The 18,904-nt window shown below is 40.8% G+C and overlaps 1 protein-coding gene across 1 annotated transcript; it reads right to left on the minus strand.

Annotated features, from left to right (window-relative positions):
• Positions 1-3,909: 3,909 nt before the first annotated feature.
• On the minus strand, positions 3,910-11,661 carry LOC124125533. Its single transcript, XM_046488862.2, has 2 exons — positions 11,571-11,661; positions 3,910-8,328 (listed from the first exon to the last, which is right to left on the minus strand). Exon 2 carries the CDS (start codon positions 8,173-8,175, stop codon positions 4,048-4,050), a length of 4,128 nt encoding a protein of 1,375 aa, XP_046344818.2. The 5' UTR covers positions 8,176-8,328; positions 11,571-11,661; the 3' UTR covers positions 3,910-4,047.
• Between the last annotated feature and the right edge of the window lie 7,243 nt (positions 11,662-18,904).

Consider the following 18,904-nt stretch of genomic DNA (forward strand, 5'->3'; position numbering starts at 1 on the left):
CAGGGACTGAGGGGCGGGGCCAAATAGGGGTAATTTGGCGTTATTGCTTCAAACGACGTCTTGTCTGGAACTAAGAGATATATATCAACCATATTTGGTTGGAAGCATTCTCCGGTGGTGAGGATTCAAAATTGTACAAATGGTGGGGCTGACCCCCCAAGGGACTGAGGGGCGGGTCCAAATAGGGGTAATTTGGCTATATTGCTTTAAACAACTTCTTCTCTGGAACTAAGAGATAAATATCAACCATATTTTGTTGGAAGCATTATCCAATGGTGAGGATGCAGATTGGATAAATGGATGGGCTGAACCCCCCTAGGGGACTGAGGGGCGGGGCTAAAAAGGGTAATTCTGTAGTGATTTTCTCGGTATTTGATACTCGTCATTGTATAGATGGAGCGGGGCCTGGTGGGAGAAATTAAATCCTAACTTGGAATCTATATATACTTATACTTGACATCATAACACAAACACATTCATGTCACCAAAAATCTGCCTTGGAGTCTGTTGCCACCCCAGGCGTCCGGCTCAAAAGGGACTTTGGGTCATAATTACTTAAAAGATCGTCAAAGTCCCCATCCTATATGTATACCCATGCTCATCTTCATTAGACAATACATCCCTGCTTCCAGGACTGGCCCTTCTGTTCATCTGTCTGGCACTCCCAAAGGAGTTAGAACCTTGACCATAACATGCAAACCGATATTATCCCCACCTTATAATAAACAGATACATTGTATACATTTGTTTCTTATGAAGAGAATAATACATTTATGCCAATAGGATTCGCCCTGGGGTCCAGCCTTGCCTCTGGAAACTTAGATCCTGGATGAAAACATGGAAACGGCTCAGATCTTTATACTACATTTGTATACATACATACATACATACATACGTTCATGCTGTCAGATTTGCCATCCACCCCTTTTAAATGCTGACAGAGTCCAAATTACGAAATATTTGCAGTATTATATACATGTACAATGCGTAAATATCCTGGTGAGCGATACAGGCCCGATTGGCCTCCTGTTTCAGTTATAAAATGGATCTGCAGATCTAAAATATTTACCAATTACCGGTAAGTGAAATCAACAAATAGGGACATTCAAATACATCAGTGGATCCTGCACATCACCAAAGGGATGCAACTCTGAGTGGGGTATCTATGGCACCTCTGTGGGTTAGAGCTATGAAACTGGCATATGTTCAGACAAGTACAAACATGCAGTGAAATATTCTTGAAAGAGTGAGTGAGTGAGTTGGGTTTAACGCCGCTTTTAACAGTATTCCATTTATATCGCGGCGTGTCAGCTTAATGTGGGAGGAAAGCCTGAAGTGATGCAGGTCTCAGAGGTTTACCACTTCAGTGAAACCCACGAGCACGTATTCTTGAAAGAAACCTTAAACCAATTTCATCTCACATAGACTATGCATTGTACACCCTCCAGAACAAAAATTCATGAAATTGATATGACAGCTTGTTAAACAACTTTTTCATTGTCATATTACTTTTGCATTGGTGAGTGAGTTAAAATTTAACGTCGCATCGGCATTATTTAAGCCATATAGCGACGTGACCAAGTTAATATATTCACAATTTAGTTATTTATGCAAAGTTATATTTAAAAACAAATTAAGAAACTTATTTGAGCATACTATATTTTAAAACAATTCATGAAACATATTTGAGCATAACAATATCATGTATATAGAGGATTCATCATGAGTGTTTTTTAATATGGGAAATATCAACCGAGTCTTAAGTTAATCGGTATTTGCCGAGCCTTTGGCGAGGCAAATACCGATTATCGGGACGAGGTTGATATTTCCAATATTAAAAAAACGAGTGATGAATTCTATTTATCATTTTCACATTTTTGCTTCCCAATTAAGGAATAATTACATTAAACATTAACATCAGCAACTTGTAGTGATACATGTTTTTCATAGCCATGTAAACCAAAATAAACAACCTCTTAACTCCTTTATGGCATATTCCTTCGCTGAGAAAAAAAGTTCCCCGGATTATTTTAAACAAAATACTTGAACAGACTTTTGTAGAATAATTGAAATAATGTCTCCAACATCAAAGGTATCCATGTTGTTTGTAAACAACTACTCACGTGCACCGGCGAAAAAAGTCCCACTTCCGGTTATCTAATTTGCATATCTAATTTGCATACTTATGTCATTGGGGTATGACATACATGTTTTTATGTCATAAGCTTATGTCATGGATAAATGCTTTAGTTAAACGATAAACAGTTTTAAAACACGGGCTGTAGGCCACCAGGAACCAAAGCTAGGCCACCTCGCTGGGGATCATGGGGACTTACAGTACCTCTGCTTCCTGCATGATACCCCAGCAGGATTTACGTCATCACTTTAGCCAACAATGAAACAATACTAGCCAATATTAAAAAATGCTCAGCAATGAGTTGGCTTAAAACCACTGGTTGATGATAGTTACATCGATAATGATAGGATTACGTGTCACACAGGGGGACAATAATTTTACGACACTTTAACCCCCTGGACAGAGCCTTCAATAATGTCAGCAGATAAAAGCATCACACCAAATTTAAAAACAAGCATTTAATTATTCACATACATATTTAAAATTTATTATACAGACCAATTTCTTTGAAGGGGTTTTCATTTAAGTTTTGTTTTTAAAAAATTCCAGCTTTTTGTTAATCCAGAGCCTGATAATCAACTTATGAAACTTATTGTTTCCCTGCCTGACACAATTGGTTCAAGTTCATAGTGGGTAGCCTTGTTACCATCGAATGGTATAAAGTGCTCAACATATCTGAAAGTCTCAAAATATTGCGGGCCAGGCTAAATTTGCTGGCCTAAAAAATTACTAGACAGTTTCAAATTTTACCAGCTGACACAAGTGACAGTTTAGTTTTCCAGAAATCTGATTCGGAGAAGGTATCAATAAACTAACCCAAATTGCAAATCATGAGGCAAATATTATAAAGGGGGGTAACTCTGATTTCACAACCTCGATTTGTTACAAATATAACTTTAAACAATTTTGATGGTCATTTTGATCAACAGAAACGAGAGAGACCTTTTATATTTTGGTCATCTATGAGGTTACATAAAAAATTAAAATTTCTGTAGTCAATTGGGCGTGGGACATTTCGGAATCTTTCGCCCAACTAATTTTGCCAGCCATGGGCTAGCAGGCAGGCTATTATTTCGCACACTTTGTCACATTTCACAATTTGCCACGACGAAAATAGAGAATTAAGGATAATCATACATTTTTTTATTGAAGAGGCATATTTTTTCAACCACCAAACAAAGGTTTTGAGAAAACAATCTGTGCATCAATTAATAAGAAATGAGGGTTTAGATGGGTTTTGTCACAAACCGCTTTGAATCAGATATTCCACAAGAAGGACAATAACAACAGCTATGAATTCACATTTTTATTAAATTAATATAGATATATTTTCCCTGCATTGCATTGTCAGATGTGATTTACATATAGTCTTGCTTTGTTTTGTTTGTTTGTTGTTTAATGCCGCACTCAGTAATATTCCAGCTATACGGTGGCGGTCTGTAAATACATAAGCAGGGGAACCAGGTTGAAGAAGGGAAGAGGACAGCTCAACCCACCCGTTTCCAGGGTAATAATGTAATGTTCAGAGCATGTTTGTTGTTTAACGCCGCACTCAGCAATATTCCAGCTGTATGACGGCGGTCTGTAAATAATCGAGTCTGAACCAGACAATCCAGTGATTGACATCATGAGTATCGAAACACGCAGTTAAGATACGATGACGTGCATCAACCAAGTCTGTAAATAATCAAGTTTGGACTAGATAATCCAGTGATTGATATCATGAGTATCGAAACACGCAGTTGAGATACAATGACGTGCATCAACCAAGTCAGCAAGCCTGATTACCTGATCCCATCAGTCGCCTCTTACGACAAGCATTGTCGCCTTTTGCGGCAAGAATGGGTTGCTGAAGACCTATTCTACCCCGGATCTTCACGGGTCAGATCAGCAGGTGTCTAATGCCTATGTTAGACATTTCTTTCTTCTAAATTGTCTTTCTTATGGTCAGCCATGTGGCACATAAACTCGAACAAATATGAAAAATGTTCTGAACATAATCCGCAGTTGAATATTTGATCCACCTTATAGTCCTTAAAATATTCCCTAGCTTCACGATGATGTTCAAAGACATGGTTCTTCAGATCTAATAACTTCTGGAACTCAAAATGACAGACTTTACATCGAAACACATGCGCCATCTTCACATTCCTGGAATGTTCATTATTCAGGTCGTAACTTTTATCACATTCTAAACACCTCTGCAACTTGTTCTTAGCACCAAATGTTGCATAGGTCTTTAGAAGGTCGTCAATGTTGACGGTTTGAAAGCACTCCTGCAAGTGGTCCCCGATGAGCTGTTTTGAGGCCTGGGGTAAGTATCCGTCGGTGTCATACCAACACTTCCCACACTTATTGCACACGAGCTTGTGACTCTCCTGGTTGCCGTTGTGAGTCAAGGTGTGGTTCTTCAGTCCTGTGATGTAGCTGAATCTCCTCCCACACCACATGCAGACGTGCTTGTCCGTGTCTCGGTGGACTGCCAGATGCTTTCTTAGCATATTTTCATAAACGAAGCCTTTGGAGCAGTAACGGCAGATAAAGTCGAGGTGACTCTCCATCTCGTGTTTGTACAGTAGAGGAAGACTTGGGAAGATGCCATTGCACTTCTTACAGAAGTATGTCTTTGCTGGTGGAGATGTAGATGTTGTAGGTGGAGCTGATGAAGGCGTGACAGGAGAAGAGTGTGTGGCACTTGAGGAGGGTGTGATGGTTGATGGTGTGACAGCTGATGAGGGTGTGACAGAAGAGAGTGTGACAGAAGAGGATGGTGTAACACTTGATGAGGGTGTGATGGTTGATGGGGACTTTGATCTCTGGTTGTGTCCCAGAGCATGCTTTAAGGCACGGAAGGCACCATCCGATGCTTCAGACACTGGTGTAATCACCGACTTTGAAATATCAGTGCAAGACTCCTGCATGTTGATACGCCTAGGACTTGCAATCCTCACCTCACTTGTTACAGTCAATTGCGAAGGAGGAAGGGTTTCATCCTTTGTGGATCCCGAAGGACCCAGAACCTCTGGTAAGGACTTCAAGATAGCCAATCCTTTCTTCAGATTGTTCAGAGGAACAGACACTTCTAATCCACCAGTCTTATTCTCAAGGCTGTCGGACTCCGTGTCACCTTCCACGCCAAGGTTGGAAATAAGATCAACTAGTTTTGATCCTTGTCCTGCGGCAGTTGCTTTGTTAGACGGGTCCTCCTTCAGGGCAGAGATGGCCTTCTTCACAGCTTCATTGGTGTGAGTGTACAAGTGTTTCTTCATGACACTCTGATAGGCGAACACTTTCCCACAGAAGGGACAGGTGTGGCTGATGTCGGGGTGGTCTCGCAGCATGTGCAGCTGCTGGGCGGCTACGTGCTGGAACACACTCTGACACTTGTAGCATGGGTAGTACCCTGCGTGGGGAACAGGTGCGTCTAATGTCAGGCACAGTGCCTCGTGTTGTTGGAACGTCTGTGGGCTTACAAAGATCCTGCCACACTGCCCACAGTAGATGTGGGCAGATCCTACTGGTATTGTTCCCTTTGAATTCTTAGCTGACCTTTTGTCTGATTTGGACTTCTTCTCTTCCTGAGTTGATGTAGGGTCCGTTTTAGTTTTCCATTTTCTCCTCTTCACTGGTGTTAGTGGCAACATATCCTTCAGCTCTCTTTTCTTCCGCTTCCGTTTTGGTCTGGTGTTGTGAGTGTGAGCAGGCACACACTCGGTTTCCTCTTTCTTACATTCCTGCTTAGCCTCTGATACATAATGATCTGATATTGTGACTCCAGATGAAGTAGAATCATCAACATCTGACCTAAATTCCAGGGGGGTGTTTCCTGCTGAATTGGCCTGCTCTTCACATAATCTGAACTTAACCTGAGGACACCCTGCCTCTGACAAACCCATTTCTCTACCACCCCCACCATCAGTCTTTAGTGTGAGACTCGGAGAGCGTGCATAAATACCATACTGTGCATCTGCAGGCAGAGTCTCAAGATTGGTTTCTTTTTCAAAATCAGTTTTGCAAATAGATAAATATTTATCAGAGGTAACATTGTTTCCAGTTTGACTGTCTTCATCAATCCTGACATTGACTGACATTTGATCATCATCACCATCATCTTTTTCAGGCGGTTCTTCCTTGATGTGCATGCAAACATCTTCACTGGCAGGTGCTTTCATCTCCTGTATGTTTTCTTCACTACTGTACACTGTATCACTGCGAGCCTCCGGGACAGACTTCACTTCCTGTGACACTTTCCTTGGTCTTCCAGGACCTCTGCTACCAGAAGCCTTAGGAGGCCGTCCAAGCCTCTTCTTGGGTTCCAGACATTTTGCCAGTCTCTGTGCCTCCTTTGCTTCCTTGGCTGCAGTCTCTTTCTCCATATTCCTCTTAATGTTAAGAATATCCTGAACAGTGTATGTTAGTTTTATTCCCCCAAGTGGGTTTGTAGACACCACTGGTTTCACGAACCTTGACGCCTGATCATCAACAGCTATCTCCGATTCTTCCCTGGACGGAAGCTTGCTCGTGTCCACCCTTTTGTCTTCTACCAAAATCTCGGCATGTGCCTTCTGAATGTGATATTTGAGTTGATAGGCAAAGCGAAAACCCTCATAACAAACTGGGCATACTTTTTTCTTGTTTCCAGCCTGAGTGGAATCTGCCTCATCAACTGCAGTAAGATTTTGAATCATCTTATTGTCAATGAGCCATTCTGGGTGCACTTCTTGCATGTGGAGATTCAAGTAATAAGGATGGGTGTAGATCTTGTTCCTGCAGATGAAACAGGTCTTGCTGTACCGAGCTCGAGGATTGAACTTCCCTTTTGTTCCTTTGTTTCTCGACTCCTCCTCTCTCCCATTCTTCCTCTTATCCTTTTCCAAAGTCTCTGGATGGACCTTCTGCATGTGGAACTTCTTATGGAACTCATATTGAAACTCTTTGTTACACATTTCACACATTTTGGGGTTGACTGATTTGATCCCAACCATTTCGCTATTCTCCACGTCGTATAAGGCATACCTAGCTATCATCTTGCTGTTGTCTTCTTTGTCACACGGGACTCTGTCCTCGACGTCACACGGGACTCTGTCCTGCCTGTCACATGGAGTTCCCAGATCCTGTGGTTGAACTGATGTATCGCCCATTCCTTGTTCGTGCTCTTCTTCTCTGTCCATGTAGATCTCAAACTCGGTTGAAGCTCCCTGAGTCTCCTGCTCAAGATCTTCCTCTTGTGAACAGGGTGAATCATTTTCATATTCAAAACTCGGATTTCTTTTCACTTTTCTTCCTCGCCTTGTTCTTTCAAATACTCTCTCAGATTCTGTCTCATCTTCATCTTCCTCAATCTCTTCTTCGTTTGCATCCTGTTGCGACTCCTCCGAGGAAAACACTTCCCCCTTGATATGGACATGGCTGTGGTTGTATGCGATATCGTAACTGTCATCCACACTCTCTTCTTTGACTAGTGGATGTCTGACAGTCTCAGGCTCAGCCTCTCCTGTGGTAATACGTGGGGGTGATTCAGTGTCTGTCGAAGCATCCTCTGAGTCACTTGGACTGTATTCTGTCTTCACAATACTGTATCTACCAATACCCTCATTCTCAAAATGATAGGATTCGTTTTGGGTTCTGTTGGTCCCAGTTTGGATGTAGCACCTGGATAGGAGCTCATTATCATCCTCTACTGAATCTTCTCGAGCGTATCTACGTGACATGACCTTGTAGTCATGTTCTTCAGAATCTCCTTCAGAACCTTCTTGAGAGTAACCTGGAGACATGGCCCTGTCGTCATGGTTATCCGAATCCCCTTCAGGACCTTCTTGAGAGTAACCTGGAAACACGGCCCTGTTGTCATGGTTATCAGAATCCCCCTCAGGACCTTCTTGAGAGTAAGCCTTTGACATAACCAGGCAGTCATGGCTATGAGAATCTCCTTCAGGAGCTTCTGGGTAGTCCTGGGACATGGCGCCATAGTCTTCATCATTTTCAGGTTCCTGTTTGATTATGATGTCCCCTTGGCCATAACATCCTCCTGCATCCATTTTTTGCCAATCCACCAGGATTTGTTTCAGATGTGAAGTGTTGAATGTTTTCTCATTTTAACTGTCAGATCAGTGGATATCTGATATCACTCTCTCATTGCACGTGCTTCTGATTTCATCTGCGTGTTTGCCCAGACACTGCTCGTCATAAGTCTGGAAAGCAAAGAAAGGAAAAAATATTAAAAATTCAGGAAATGTGAACCATTCTGCAGCAAAATGATAACCAGAATAAAAGGCTATTGTTATTTGGCATGATCTGTTCAAATTGTCAGTAAGTGAGTGAACTTTGTTAAATGTAAACTTTGAAAAGGGGGAGGAATAGCATGGTTATATCATGGCATGTTAGATTAAAGTGGGGAGAATAACATGGTTATGTCACAACACGTCAGATTAAAGTGGAAGGAATAACATGGTTATATCATGGCATGTCAGATTAAAGTGGGAGGAATAACATGGTTATATCATGGCATGTCAGATTTAAGTGGGAGGAATAACATGGTTATATCATGGCATGTCAGATTAAAGTGTGAGAAATAACATGGTTATATCATGACATGTCAGATTAGAATGGGAGGAATATCATGGTTATATCATGACATGTCAGATTAAAGTATGAGGAATCACATCGTTATATCATGACATGTCAGATTAAAGTGGGAGGAATATCATGGTTATATCATGGCATGTCAGACTAAAGTGGGGGGAATAAAATGGTTTTATCATGGTTTGTCAGATTAAAGTGGGAGGAATATCATGGTTATATCATTGCATGTCAGACTAAAGTGGGAGGAATAACACGGCTATATCATGGCATGTCAGAATAAAGTTGGAGGAATAACATCATTTCACATGATGAAGGAGTAAGCATATACACCGAAACGTGTTCCTCATAAGTTGACATCCATAAATTCTCTTCCTTATGAATAAGATGGTCATATCTTGGCAATTCAGATTAAAGTGAGAGGAATAACATGGTCATATCACGACATGTCAGATTAGAGTGAGAGGAATAAGATGGTCATATCATGGCATGTCAGATTAAAGTGAGAGGAATAAGATGGTCATATCATGGCATGTCAGATTAAAGTGAGAGGAATAAGATGGTCATATCATGGCATGTCAGATTAAAGAGGGCTGAGCACCAGATGTACAGGAGCTTATCAATTCTGAGTGCTTGAGTGAGTATGGTTTTACGCTGCTTTTAGCACTATTCCAGCAATATCACGTCGGGGGACACCAGAAATGGGCTTCACACATTGTACCCATGTCGGGAATCAAACTTGGGTCTTCAGCGTCACGAGCAGATGCTTTAACCACTAGGCTTCCCGACCGCCCCTATCAATTCTAAGAGATATAAAACCTGAGTGGTGGAGATATGCTCATCCACCTAAAGTAGTGTTGGAAATGCTAAAAAAATGCATTTCTGGCTTCATCTAATAAATACAAATCACAGGGCTCTGAAAATAGCACACATCAAAATAATGAAAATTACCTAACGTAGCCTATTCGTACTGACACTGTGATTGGTCCAGTGTTTTCTGACGTAATGTTTGCAGTGTGAGGAGATGAATTCTGATGGAATTTAGAGGCATAGTCAAAGCGTGAAGGTCCAACTTTAAATATCTCGTAAACCTGAACATGTGTGTTGAGACCCAACATCAACTACACCTGTACCAAATATTGTTACATTTTTACTATAATGGCTGATTTATGGTCATTGTACCAATTGGGATACGATGACATGCATCAACCAAGTCAGTGACCCTGACCACCCGATCCCGTCAGTCGCCTCTTAGAACAAGTTGGTTGGTTTGTTTGTTGTTTTACGCCGCACTCAGAAATATTCCAGCTATATGACGGCGGTCTGTAAATAATCAAGTCTGGACCAGACAATCCAGTGATTAATATCATGAGCATCGATCCTTGCAATTGGGATCGATGACATGCATCAACCAAGTCAGCGAGCCTGACCACCCGATCTCGTAAGTCGCCTTTTACGTCAAGCATGGGTTGCTGAAGACCTATTCTACCCCGGAATCTTCACGGGTCATTCTACCAACTGGGATACGATGACATGCTTCAACCAAGTCAGTGACCCAGACCACCCAATCCTGTCAGTCGCCTCTTAGAACAAGCATAATCACTTCTTAATTAAGACAAGCATGAGTTGCTGAAGACCAGTTCCAAACCGGTTCTGGTTTGTTGTTGTGGTAGTGGACAGAACTGTAATTTACATTGATTCTGATGGAGACATTTCAATGATTTTATTAACTTTTGACAGGACATTGGTCTATTTCATGACCAACTTAAAAAAATAAAATCTTCAGGACATTTATTACAATAAAATGCCAATGTTCGTCATCCTAGAAAATGAACCGATCTGAAACTCCAGCCCAGATGCCTGACAGCAGATCAGTTATCTGTGTATAAATTCAGCAACCAAAAAGTCCTTATACATTCGTTTTCATCATGAAATTAAATATTGTATAAAATATCTTTTATTCACTAATATTGATAAGCTACTGAAAAATAATAAAATGTGGACTGATCTGAGCTGACAACAGTGTTTATATATTATTTTATTCTAGTCTGTAAAATCCTGCAGAATCCTCTCTGGAATGTTGAACATACTATTTATAATGTTGTTTAAATTATCAAGTGCTTAACGACCCTGTCATATCGACAAACAATTCTAAAGGCTTATCATGAAATATATCATGTATGTTAAATTTGCAAATGAATATGAAGAATTTATCATTTACACATCTGTACACACATTTATAACATATACCCGAAAATAAAAGCAGCGGCAATCAACAGATACGTATCTTCCCGCTGCAAAATTATGCAAACTGTTGATACATTTCAAGTATGGAAGTAAGTATGTGTTCGGGAGACCCCTACATAAAAGCCTTTATTTACATACATTTTGTAGAAATATATATCTCGAAAACAATGATCAATGAAACAGATAATAACATTAAACATACTTTAAAACAACATTAAAATAATGAAGTCCACTGATAAGGCTGATATTATCGATTTTTTTTATTGAAGACTGTAGAAATGCAATATGGCCGCCGGAGAGAAGACCTGTCTGTCGGCCATCTTGGCTATATGATAATACAATTTCCTTTTTAACAGAAATACAAAACATTCCGGACTTGAAACACCAGCAACGCACGAGGGTAAATCAGTATCTTCAATACAGAATGTTGAGGAAATAGCACAACGCGAATGCAAAGCTGAAAACAACCTGGTTGCTGGTGTCCGTATGTCAGAAGCGGTTGAGATGTCGGCTATTTTGAGATCTGCGATTTGCTGAATGTACAGTCCTGACTGGTCAATTATGTGTACCGGGTTTGCAAATCATCCGACTATGTATGTAATCTTACCTGTCTAAAAAGGCATTTGGGGAAGTAACAAGGAAGTGAATTCACAAGTCCATTCACTTTCCAGGCGGAGGCATTGACGATAGAAGTGTTTAGGGAGGGTGGAAGGGAGGTAACTCCTGCTTTTCAAGCGGTTCGTCGAAAAATCAACGTATGCGACGAAATTGTTGATGGCCGGATCGAATCCAAATATCTTTTTTTACCAATTTTGTTTAACAGTTTGTGGTACACTGACTTTTCAGAGACTTGGTTACAATAACAGAACAACCGAAGATTTTATGACGATTTATTTCAGCAATGAGACATGACACATTATTTTTTTCAAAATTTACCAAATGTGTCTGTTACGACGTAAATTGTAATAAAAAGGTACATTGTAATACTTGCAGCCAATTGTAATAATTTTGACGTAAATTGTAATAACAACGTTAATTGCAATAAAATTTGACGTAAATTGTAATAAAAATTGACGTAAATTGTAATAATCTCAACTTGCGGTAAAATGTAATAACATTTTACGTAAATTGTAATAACCTGACTACCGTAGTGTCAAAGACGCCAATTGACTAGAAATGATCTTTGTCAGTTGAGCTTGCGTTTTACATGTACAATTCGAGAAATACTGTGTATGATGACAAACGTACAAAACTGTCAAATCTCATTGCTGTTCTGTAACGATATTTTTTTTCACAATAAAACGCAAGCTGGTGAAAAAATGCTAGCTGCGGTTACCGCATCTCCTCACTCATTTTTTGTTTAATATCAGTTTTCAGAGCTCCAGATAAGCTTTTGGTGTTGTGGGTATTTTACCCATGCATTTTAAAATCATTGGGTATCAGTAATTCTATGTGGGTATTCAAATTTCTGTTACCCACTAGTTTTTAAACATGTTGGTATTTAAGTTAAATATTTAAAAACACCATTCACCTAGTCCTTGCAAACTGGTGTCATGTGGGTTATAGAGCTTTATTGGACTCAAAAATACCGCGATACTTCCACAAGAAAGTGTGATGGCAAATGATCATGATGTAACTGTCATCGTGGAGTTTGGCAAGGTTGACGGAATGCCCGTTTATAATTTCAAAATAAGTTGCTGATTTGCTAAAGGAATACGCAGGGTTACTTCACAATATTTTGATGATACGCTCAAGTTTTATTTTTGTAGCGTATCTGTAATATTCGTTGCGTATTTGATACGCTTGGATTTTATTTTACTGCGTATTTCTGCATTTCTGATGCGTATTTTACGCAGATACGCAGCTTATCTGGAGCTCTGGGTTTTTTCTATGTCATTAACTGGAGGCTACAGATCGTACCGTAAGAAAAGTCTGCGAATGTCTGCAAAACGAAAACCTGCACGGTTTTTGGAAAACAGTATGGCGCCCTCCTCGAAACGTCCGTTTTCATGTGGTCTTTTGACTTTTCAGTGTGGTCATTTTAACTTTTTGATGTGATGATTTTGACATTTTGGTGGGGCCATTTTGACAAGGGTGTCTGTGGCCATTTTGACTAGTTCCCTTTGGGATCAGCGTATGTGGGTTGAAAAATATCCCCACGATCAGCAAATAACGTGGCGGTTTTAATAGCGTGAGGTGAACATGGACTACACGATTTCGATAGCTAATGCAAGTTAGTCAACGCATACAGTGAATGAGTGAGTTGGATTTTAACGCCGCTTTTAACAGTATTCCAGTTATATCAAGGCGTGTCAGCTTAATGTGGGAGGAAAGCCCTAAGTGATGCAGGTCTCAGACGTTTACCACTTCGGTGAAACCCACGAGCACGGGTATGGTGCTGACAAACCTAGAAACATAATCGGGGCGAACCGGGATTCGAACCCACCATCGTAGGTTTCTGGCGTGCCCAAGAGACGTAACTCTCCACAGAGAATCGCGGCGCTTTAGACGACTGGGCCACCCGTGCCCCCTCCACACATACAGGAAAGATATGGTCTACATAACTCTACATTAACGTGAAAGTTATAACCTGCAGTTTTAATAAGTTGAAGGTAATTACTGAACAGAACCACCCGTAATGTCTGCTTTGAGAGCAATGTGACTGAACCCGCGAAAAACATATGCCTTCTCTTCAATCTGTTTTAACCCCCTGGATGCCAGAGGGAATTTTTTTCTAGATATTTTTTGGTCAAATAGGGTAATTGGTTTGGTGGTCGAAGTTCCATGCCAGTATAGGTAACATTACCTTCAAATCCCCCAAGTGAATGAATGATATAAACCCAAATATTTTGGCGAGGGTAGGTCTCTCTCTCTCTCTCTCTCTCTCTCTCTCTCTCTCTCTCTCTATATATATATATATATTTATGTTTGTCTGTTCGTTGTTTAGCGCCGCACTCAATAATGTTCCAGCTATATGACGGCGGTCTGTAAATAATCGTGTCTGGGCCAGACAATCTAGTGATTGACATCACGCGCATCGATCTACGCAATTGAGATACGATGACATGCATCAACCAAGTCAGCGAGCCTCACCACCCGATCCCGTTAGTCGCCTGAAACGACAGGCATAGACGCCTTTTACGGCAAGCATGGGTTGCTGAAGACCGATTCTACCTCTCTTTATATTATTGCTCATTGTCACTTTGGGAAGGATACACACAAGAACTGTCAACGCTGCAGAACAACATTACTGAGGTGAGGTGAAATTGGGTTTAACGTCGCGCCCGAGATTATTGCACTTATATAGCGACGTGCATGCACGTGTGTGTGTTTGTGTGGCTGCTTGTACTAGTCCGGACTGATGCCGATTTATAGTGCTAGCACACCGAGATACCATGCCGCAGTTTAAGATGAATACCCCACTCAGACACAGTATACTGACTCTGAGCCGACCAGTCCTTGTTTTAGCCCCTTAATGCCGAGCACCAGACAGGGTAACAACAAGTACCATCTTTTAACATCTTTTGGTATGACGCGGCCGGGGATCGAACCCCGGACATTCCGCTCTCCGGGCGGACGCTCTACCTCTAGATCACGGAGGCGGTCGCAACATCACTGAAGTCAACCTATAGTTCAGATAACGTAATGCTATCAATGTGTGGCGTCATAAAACAACGGATGACGTCAGATATGATTCTCAACAATAATGGAGTATGACGTCATATCGCTTCAACTGACCAATCCCCGAAAATCGCTAAATGGTGCATGTGCAGTTACCAGTGTTATTACACTGGATCTTCCCACTCTTATGGATATATGTATGTTTATTTTTGTTTGTTTGTTGTTTAACGCCGCACTCAGCAATATTCCAGCTATACGACGGCAGTCTGTAAATAATCGAGTCTGGACCAGACAATCCAGTGATTGATCTCATGAGCATCGATCCACGCAATTGGGATACGATAACATGCATCAACCAAGTCAGCGAGCCTGACCATTCGATCCCGTTAGTCGCCTCTTACGACAAACATAGTCACCTTTTACGGCAAACATGGGTTGCTGAAGACCTATTCTATCCCGGATCTTCACAGGTAGGGAAATATGAAAGTGGACGCGGCAGAAAGCACATTCTGCTTCATTGCCTCGTGTTCAGGCTAGTATATGGTAATATATCTCAATATTATTATAATTATTTAAAACATATTGACATTTTTGAAAGAAACGTAAGATATTCTTTGTGTAGTAACTAAAAACTATACGCATACAAAATTTCATAAATTCTCAAATGCAATGGAAAATAAATGACTTTAGATACCTTGGCGATCAGGTAAAACATCTGACTGGAAGCTTTGGTTCAGCTTCTTTGGTCCAGTGGGTTCTTGTGGATATACCGTATTCGACGTAATAAGCGCCCCGCTCTAATAAGCGTCCACGGCGATATTTGCTCAAATATTGGCTAGTGAATAATCCCAATTAGCACCCCTTCCGATTGATTAATGTACACAAGACTTATTTATTCGCGTATAATACGCACTCGAGTGTTATATGCACCCTTAATTTTTGGCAATTAAATTCTGCAAAAATAGATCTGTCATATATAATCAATTCAGGCTGTCAGCATAAACCACGAAATTTATCTTTCAACTCAACTTTTTTCCCCACCAAAATAATATTCTAAAAAGAGCCCCCTATTTCTAATTTTGAAAGTGCCCTGGGTCCTTATTACGTCGAATATGATCACAGCCGATGCCTCAACCACTAAGCTACCTCATTTTCGGATAGGCGTGGAATTTCGTATTGTTGATTAATTGTGTAATTTTGTTGTTTTTCTGAGTGGTTGTTGTCAGCACGATGCTAAACAATGGATATGGAATCCCGTTAACGCACATGTTTTTATACCCATTCTTTGGTAGTGAAATGCATGGGGAATGCATGCTTTTCTGTAGCAGTTGCGTTTTTGTGACTTGATTCCATACATGTACTACAATATTGAAAACCCCACTTTACTTGTTTGCAAAATACACTAAAATATTTGTGTCACAGGAACTTTTGTTGTTGAGTATAGTTGGAATATTGCTGAGTGCAGCCTGAAACAAACAAACTATCCTGAATATGGTCTACTCCTCGCTGTTTTTGAATTTTTTTCAAAAAATTCTGATTTATATCAAAAGCCTACTTACATCCAAAAGAATTTCAATTTAATGCGTAAGAAAAACAAACAAGATGATTACGAATCTTTATCTATTCACAGTAGGGTGACCCTATGGCGTATCAGTCTCTACGCGTGAGTGATTGGGGTGTAACACCGCTTTTAGCTTCCAGCTATATTCCAGCCATATTATAGCGGGGCAACCTGTGAATATCTGGGGTGGAATAGGTCTTCAGCAGCCTATGCTTGTCGTAAGAGGCGACTAAGTGGTCTGGCTTGCTGACTTGGTTGATGCATGTCACCGTATCCCAATTGCGTGGATCGATGCTCATGATGTCAATAACTGGATTGCCTTGTCAGACTTGATTATTTACAGACCGCTGCCATATAGCTGGAATATTACTGAGTGTGGTGTTGAACAATGACATGCATCAACCAAGTCAGCGAGCCTGACCAACAGATCCCTTTAGTCGCCTCTTACGACCAGCATGGGTTGCTTAAGATCTAGCACAATCATATATGGATTATGGAACCAGGTTATTTAGACAACGTTAATTCTTGTCGTCGAATGCTAATGCTGTACTAGCCTACCAGCTTGTCCAAGGTAACTTCGTTGGAACCAGTATTGTACCCCATCGCTAAGATCGAAGCATAGTTGCCTTTTACGGCAAGGATGGGTTGCTGAAGACCTACCATACCACGGATCTTCACGGGTCCTAATATAAACAGAATACATAAAAGAATCATAGTGAGTTGATGTGAAATGGGGTTTAGGTCGCACTTAAGATTACTTCACTTTGATAATAATATGCATGCATGGGAAGCTGCTTGTACAAGTCTAGACTTTTGCAGGCTTTATAGTGCCAGCCCACTGAGATAACATGGATACACTCAGAAAAATTATACTGATACCGAAATGACCTGTCCTTGTTGCCAAACTCCACACAGGATAACAACAAGTAATATGAAAGAATCGGGTGTGTTTTAACTGCTTTTGAGTAGTATACATGATAATGAACAGACAAACTTAATGGTTTGGTTTTGGTTTGTTGATTAACGCCGCACTCAGCAATATTCCAGCTATATGACGCCGGTCTGTAAATAATCAAGCCTGGACCAGACAATCCAGTGATTAATATCATGAGCATCGATCCACGCAATGCGGATCGATGACCTGCATCAACCAAGTCAGCGAGCCTGACCACCCGATCCCTTTAGTTGCCTTTTACGACAAGCATAGTCACCTTTTACGGCAAGCATGGGTTGCTGAAGACCTATTCTACCCCGGAATCTTCACTGGTCCAAACTGTATGGACGCAATAAACCCTTACAAACTTTAAGATGCACAAGCTTGATTCCAAAACTGAAACACATTTGTGTGACCTTTGTCAAATTTTGCAACATACTATCTTATCATTACAAACCTCTAGCATGTGCATCAAATATCAATCTATGACATAAGTCACCTAGTCTTGGGTCTAGTCTTGGGTCAAGTTAACTTCAACAATTTCACAACCATTCATAGACCTGTGAAGATCCAGGGTAGAATAGGTCTTCAGCAACCCATGCTTGCCATGAAAGGCGACTATGCTTGTCGTAGACTAAGATCCGCCGGTCAGACTCGCTGACTTGGTTTGATGCATGTCTTTGTATCCCAATTGTGTAGACCAATGCTTATGATGTCAATCACTGGATTGTCTGGACCAAACTCGATTATATACAGACCGCCGTCATACAGCTTGAATATTGCGGAGTGCGGCGTAAAACAAGAAATCAAACCAAAACAACCGTTCATAAGTACATTAATTTTGAATGCTTAAATATTTTTGAGAGCTCCTTGTGCATCTATCATATTCATCAAGATGAGTCGCTTTATGGCCAAAACTTGCCCAGGCAATGCTAAATTTTAACTCCCATTCATACATAGATACCATTATCTATCCCAGATTATCCAGGGTATTATATCTCCATTCTAAGACGATAAACACCCAGGACCCATGTGCCATCACAGCAACATTTCAGAGGAGACATCCCCATCCAACTTGAATACAATTTATACCACCCATGAGTGAGTGAGTGAGTTGGGTTTAACGCCCCTTTTAACATTATTCCAGTTATATCACGGCATGTCAGCTTAATGTGTGAGGAAAGCCCGAAGTGATGCAGGTCTAAGTCGTATACCACTTCGGTGAAACCCACGAGCACGGGTATGGTGCTGACAAACCTAGAAACATAATTGGGGCGAACCGGGATTTGAACCCACAATCATAGGTTTCTGGCGTGCCCAAGGGATGCAACTCTGCACAGCGAATCGCGGCGCCTTAGATGACTGGGCCACCCGTGCCCCCCATACCACCCATGAGAATAATTTCATTTGACAACTTCTATTAGCATTGTGCCCTATGAATTGGGGTAAAAAATGAGCTATAGGAATTGGTCCAGGGTATTTATCATCCCAAACTGGCTTCCACAGGAGATATCGCATGGGCAAAATCAAGCACTGAAAATTCGTCACAATTCTATAGATAACTGGGATGTTTTCGGTTACCATGAGGTCACAATGGAATGACATCACTAATTCCTCTGCCACTGAAGCTGGTTAGCTGTGGTTTCTACACTCAATACACTGGTTCTCACTGTTTACTAACTGAAAAAGTTGAAAGAATGATTTTGGATGACAAATAGAATCTCACCCTTGCATCTTTTAAAATTGTAATTTGTCATTGAAATATTAAATATCCAAAGACACTCGGGAGAAATTCTCTATTGATCCCAAGAGAATGAAAATATTA

This window comes from Haliotis rufescens, unplaced genomic scaffold (genome assembly GCF_023055435.1).
Source record: "Haliotis rufescens isolate VD_foot unplaced genomic scaffold, xgHalRufe1.0.p SCAF_100, whole genome shotgun sequence".
Classification (NCBI taxonomy): domain Eukaryota; kingdom Metazoa; phylum Mollusca; class Gastropoda; order Lepetellida; family Haliotidae; genus Haliotis; species Haliotis rufescens.

What these genes read in the sequence shown, in the direction of transcription:
- LOC124125533 (XM_046488862.2), bottom strand. Translation starts at nt 8,175, where the DNA reads ATGGATGCAGGAGGATGTTATGGCCAAGGGGACATCATAATCAAACAG.